This window comes from Saccopteryx bilineata, chromosome 2 (assembly GCF_036850765.1).
Source record: "Saccopteryx bilineata isolate mSacBil1 chromosome 2, mSacBil1_pri_phased_curated, whole genome shotgun sequence".
Lineage (NCBI taxonomy): Eukaryota > Metazoa > Chordata > Mammalia > Chiroptera > Emballonuridae > Saccopteryx > Saccopteryx bilineata.
This window is the reverse complement of record NC_089491.1, coordinates 277,305,103-277,311,102: the sequence shown is the minus strand read 5'-3', so window position 1 is coordinate 277,311,102 and position 6,000 is coordinate 277,305,103. Positions and strand designations below refer to the sequence as shown.

The window sequence follows — 6,000 nt, the reverse complement described above, 5'->3', positions numbered from 1 at the left end:
TTCCCCTGCCCAGCTACCCCTCAGAGAAGTGTGTTTGTGTCCCTTTTTCTGTCCCTCTCCCTCACCACCCCCCAACATTCCAGCCTAGGGCAGGGGGAGGCCAGCAGACACAAAGCCCTCTGTGTGTAGGGTGGTATGTGTCCCCCACCCCTCCACCCAGAAGACACAATGCCCCTTCTGCTCCCTGCACTCTACCCCCCTCCCCACCACCTCTAAATGCACATGCCAGGCTGCAATTGGTTACTTGCTCAGGACAGCCCCCTCGTACTGGGGCCCCAGGGGATTTTAAGCAGGTTCCAAGAACCCCCGCTCAGTTCCTGGTCCCCCACTCTCCCAACCCTGCAGACCTTGCCCCAGCTATGGCTCCTGGGGCTCCCTCGTCCAGCCCCAGTCCTATCCTGGCTGTACTGCTCTTCTCCTCTTTGGGTAAGTGGAGTCACCCTGGCCTGGGGGCCCTGGGACTCAGGGTCTCCCAACAAACTTCCCACTGCCTGCCCTGCACTGCCCACTGCAATCAAAGAAAGACGGAAAAGGAGAAGGAAGGGGATATTATTATATTCAAAGGAAAAATGTATAGTTTGGAGGGAGGCGTAAAGGTGAAGGTAGAAGGTAACAGAGAATGTAGAGAGCTTCCCTGAGGTAGACCAATCTGGACCCAGGTTGGAAACCAGTAACATGGCCCAGAGCCATGCTGAGGACTTGGAGAAGCAATGTTGGAGCAAGAGAAGGACCAGGATCAGACACCTGGCTTCTGGTTCCTATTCATGGCCTAGTAAGGAGGTACCAACCCTTAGTTTCCCTGAAGGGAAAAGCCAGGGACTGTTATCAAAGAAAAAGTCCCAGGTTTGTGGTCTCAGCTCCTTGGGTCCTTCGTGTCCTGGGGTCTCAGTTTCTCTCTGTGGACCAATTGACCACTACATGGGTGAAAGGAATGAAAGAAGGGTCGATGAGATTCTAGAATTTTATTTATTGAAAGCTGTCTTTCTTCATAAGTTGATTGACCCCTCCCTTGCCCTGTGGTAGAGGTTGCGTGAGCAAGAGAAGGTCAAAGGAGGATTATTTGAAGGGACCCTCCGAACTGTCCTGGAGCGGTAGGCAAATGGGTGGAGCTGTTCGGAATGTCCAAGGTTGTTCTCTGCTGTCAGCTTTTTTTTTTTTTTTTTCTGAAGCTGGAAACAGGGAGAGACAGTCAGACAGACTCCCGCATGCGCCCGACCGGGATCCACCCGGCACGCCCACCAGGGGCCACGCTCTGCTCACCAGGGGGCGATGCTCTGCCCATCCTGGGCGTCGCCATGTTGCGACCAGAGCCACTCTAGCGCCTGAGGCAGAGGCCACAGAGCCATCCCCAGCGCCCGGGCCATCTTTGCTCCAATGGAGCCTTGGCTGCGGGAGGGGAAGAGAGAGACAGAGAGGAAGGCGCGGCGGAGGGGTGGAGAAGCAAATGGGCGCTTCTCCTGTGTGCCCTGGCCGGGAATCGAACCCGGGTCCTCCGCACGCTAGGCCGACGCTCTACCGCTGAGCCAACCGGCCAGGGCTGCTGTCAGCTTCTTGAGTCCTCAACTTGAACCTAGACTTTTCTGGACCATACTGAACTATTCTGGGGTACCTTGAGAAAATCTTGGAGAAGGGCATGGTGGGGGAATGGGAAGAGGGAATCTTGAAGTATGAGGGAGAGAGTTCTGTCCCAGCACCTGTCCCATCCATGGAGCAGAGCTGAAGGGCAGTGGTTGACATCAGAACAGGAAGAATAGAAGGTAAACCCCATGAATAACCTTTATAGTTACATTTGGGATTCCCAAGAAGGCGCTAAGGCTGAGATCCCAGGCGGTGAGTCAGTGATACTGCATGCTGAGGTGGAAGATTCAGGACTATGGGGCAAAATGGCATGAACCCCAACATTGCTCAGACAATGGGTCTCCCTGTTTGGCTGCTTGCTCCCCCTTCTGTAGAACAAAAGGATCTACAGTTGCACCCACCCTGGGCCAGCCCACACACATAATCTCCCTGGAATGGCCTTCCTTGTGTGGGTGAGTCTTGGGCATGGCACTGACCCAGAATGATGGCCAAGAGGAGGGTGAGGGGAGTCAAACCACAGAGGGTCACATACAGGGTCATCTGATCTCTGGGCTTGGGGTCTTGCTCTGCATTCAGCTTCCCTTGGGTGTTGTATGAGGTCCCTCGCTCCCTGACCCCCCAGTCAAGAGCAAGCTGTATAGCAACCAGATATTCAGCAGTGAGGACAGTTGGGCCAGGAAAGAAGACTTACATTCTCTGGTTATCTTTATTTTTCTTCTGTAGGAAATATGAGTTTGCTGTGCTGTAAAATACCATGCCACTGTTAAAAACAAAATTGTCTCTTGCCTGACCAGGCAGTGACGCAGTGGATAGAGCATCGAACTGGGATGCGGAGGACCCAGGTTCGAGATCCCAAGGTCACCAGTTTGAGCGTGGGCTCATCTGGTTTGAGCAAAAGCTCACCAGCTTGGACCCAAGGTTGCTGGCTTGAGCAAGGGGTTACTCAGTCTGCTGTAGGCCCACGGTCAAGGCACATATGAGAAAGCAATCAATGAACAACTAAGGTATCGCAATGAAAGACTAATAATTGATGCTTCTCATCTCTCTCTGTTCCTGTCTGTCTGTCTCTATCCCTCTGTCTGACTCTCTGTCTCTGTAAAAAAAAATTGTCTCTATGGATCAACATGGAAACCTCCTCCAGAAATATGTATTCTTTATTTATTTCTTTTTTTTTTTTAGATTTTATTTATTCATTTTAGAGAGGAGAGAGAGAGAGAGAGAAAGGGGGGAGGAGCAGGAAGCATCAACTCCCATATGTGCCTTGACCAGGGAAACCAGGGTTTTGAATTGGCAACCTCAGAATTCCAGGTCGATGCTTTATCCACTGCGCCACCACAGGTCAGGCTTATATATACATATTCTTAAGCATAAGTACCTGCATATCTTGAGTTTACTGAGATCATATTGAGTTTGATTCATAGAAAAAGGCTATGTATTAAATTGATAACAGTGGTTATTTCTGAGAGGAGATGACAGGAAAGAAATTGGTTAGAAGGACATCAAGAGAGACTTTAGCTTTATCTCTATTGCTTGAAGAGTTTATAAGAAGAATGTAATATGTATTTGGCTGTATAATTTATAATAAATTTAAAAAAACTGTAAAGCCTGCAGCTTAAGGACCACTTAAGGGTTTGATATTGAGCCAAAGGGAAAATGAGACTTGGAGACAAACTCAAGCTTCTGGTCATCCTCCAGGGAATGGTTACTGCCCATTGCATTTCTTCATGGACAGACACACTGATGAGCTTGGACCAACGCAGCATTCCTTGCTCAGCTATTCAGTGAATCCAGAGACCTGGGCCTCAGAATTGATCCTTTCTGCCTCAGACTTTGCTATGGCCCCAACTTGGCCTGGACCTCTACTGACCTAACCTCTGTGATCGTGCTGGGCCCACACGTATATCTGATTCCCCTCTGTGTTTACAGTGCTGTCCCCGGCCCAGGCCATTGTGGTTTACACAGACAGGGAAGTCCATGGCGCTGTGGGCTCCCGGGTGACCCTACACTGCTCCTTCTGGTCCAGCGAGTGGGTCTCAGATGACATTTCCTTCACCTGGCGCTACCAACCCGAAGGGGGCCGTGATGCCATCTCGGTGAGTGCCTGGGGGAATCCTGGGGTTGGATAACAGAAAGGGTGCTTCAAAGACAGCAGAAAAGAGGACTTGAGCTAAGGAGGGGGAAATCCTTTATGAGTCACAACCCCAACTTTGACAAAGTAAGTGTCGATCGATCGTTGTCACCCCAACTAGGGCCTATCTACACTGTCCCTCTTCCCGGCACTATCTGCCCACCCCAGGATACCCCGGCCCTGTGGCTAGAGCGACGCGATTCCCTTCATTCCTCATAGATCTTCCACTACGCCAAGGGGCAGCCCTACATCGACGAGGTGGGGACCTTCAAAGAGCGCATCCAGTGGGTCGGGGACCCTCGCTGGAAAGATGGCTCCATTGTCATACACAACTTGGACTATACTGACAATGGCACTTTCACCTGTGACGTCAAAAACCCACCAGACATAGTGGGCAAGACCTCTCAGGTCAAACTCTACGTCTTTGAAAAAGGTATGAGAGGAGACGGGCCGAGTCTGGGAGGACTGGGAGGCTAGCGGAAGAGGCCACATGCGCGGGGAAATGCCCTCAGGCTCTGCGAGCGTGGGCAGCTTTGCCCCTACCCCCGCGCCCGCAGGGAAGAGGTTTTGGGTTCGGTCCCGCTCGGCCCTCCACTCACTGTCCTCTCCCCTCCCAGTGCCTACGCGATATGGAGTAGTGTTGGGCGCCGTCATCGGGGCCGTCCTGGGCGGGGTGCTCTTGCTGCTGCTGCTCTTCTACCTGATCCGGTACTGCTGGCTCCGCCGGCAGGCGACCCTGCAGAGGAGGCTCAGGTAGGGGGCGCGGCCGCTCCCGTGGTGGGAGGGCCAACGGGAAAAGGGGCTCTGGCCGGGCCCCACCCACAGTTCCCGTCTCCCCGCAGTGCCATGGAGAAGGGGAAACTGCACAAGGCCGGGAAGGACTCCAAGCGCGGCCGGCAGGTTAGCGGGGCTGGGGGCCTGGACAGCTGGGGAGGATAGCCCTGGGCGCGACCAGGCAGAGCGAGGGGGGGCGGCCGGTGACTGACGTGCGCGCCCCTCCCCCAGACGCCGGTGCTGTATGCCATGCTGGACCACAGCAGAAGCACCAAAGCTGCCAGTGAGAAGAAGTCCAAGGGGCTGGGGGAGTCTCGCAAGGATAAGAAATAGCGGTTAGCGGGCCGGGCGGGGGCTCGGGGGTCAGGGGCGGAGTCCTCCAAGGGCGCTCAGGTGATGGTCATCGAGATGGAGCTTCGAAAGGATGAGCAGAGCTCGGAGCTCCGGCCTGCTGTCAAGTCCCCCAGCAGAACCAGCCTCAAGAACGCCCTCAAGAACATGATGGGTCTGGACTCGGACAAGTGATCAGCCCCAGGCCCTGCCAGTGCAGGGGGACCTAGGCTCCTCTTGTGCCCCGTCTAGGTGCTTTCTTCGGTAGCGCCCCCGCCCTGCCCTGCCCTCACCTCCCTTTGAGATGTAAGTTTCATTCCAAAATTCATTCCCCAGGGACGTCACATTCTCCCCCACCTTCACCCCCTGGCTTTCTGGGAGCCCAGGGCCTGATCCTACCCTGCACCGCCCCCAAGGACTGTGTGTTTGGTGCCTGTCCCTCCGGCACCGAGAAGAAAGGGACCTTGCTACCCCGCACCTCGACTCCAGGCCACCTGCACCCCCCACCCTGCACCCCCCCCCTTCCCTCTCTGACCCTCTCGCGCCTCCGCCAGGCGGTCCAGCTCCACTCTGTGTCCTCCCAGCTAACACCTGGATCGTCCAGAACAGACTCTCCTTCAGGGTTTATTTCGGTTGTTTTTTTTTTTTTTTTTTTTTAATCCATGCTTGTTTGTTGGTTCACCTGTGCCCTTGCTGTGCTCCCCCATGACTGAGTACCAATGACGTCATGTGGATTTTGCAATTCCCCACCCCCATTTAATCCGTTGCAGAGATCCAGCCCAAGCAGAGGGGCCCCTGACCCAAAACCTCAGCTACACAATTGGTGTCCCCTGACCACTCTGGAGCACTGTTCTGGGACTCAAGGTCATGGGAAGGAGACAATGGATCCTTACAGGTCAGGGATTAAGGAAACAGGGCAGATGAGCCTTAAGAAATGGCTTTTAAACAACCAAACAGAAAGGAGGAAAAACAAATGAGAAACGGGGAAAGGGAAGAGGCTGCACTCCCAGCCACAGGGGATTCTTAGGACTTTTCTACATTCTGTACATTTCTTCTCAAACCCCCATATGTCCTTATATGTTTAATAAACACTGACATTTCCAGAAGCTGCTGCCTCCATCTTCAATCGCCTCATTCTTCTGGGAGGAGCTCCTGCCCTTCTCCCACTCCTCCCCTCCCCTACTCCTCCT

The 6,000-nt window shown here is 53.8% G+C and overlaps 1 protein-coding gene across 1 annotated transcript; it reads left to right on the top strand.

Moving 5' to 3' along the window:
- Positions 1-310: 310 nt before the first annotated feature.
- Positions 311-5,602, top strand: MPZ (myelin protein zero). Its single transcript, XM_066260971.1, is given in 6 exon segments — positions 311-426; positions 3,505-3,671; positions 3,926-4,139; positions 4,324-4,459; positions 4,549-4,606; positions 4,712-5,602. Coding segments are annotated over 6 exon segments (936 nt in total). The 5' UTR covers positions 311-359; the 3' UTR covers positions 5,006-5,602.
- The last annotated feature ends 398 nt before the right edge of the window (positions 5,603-6,000 follow it).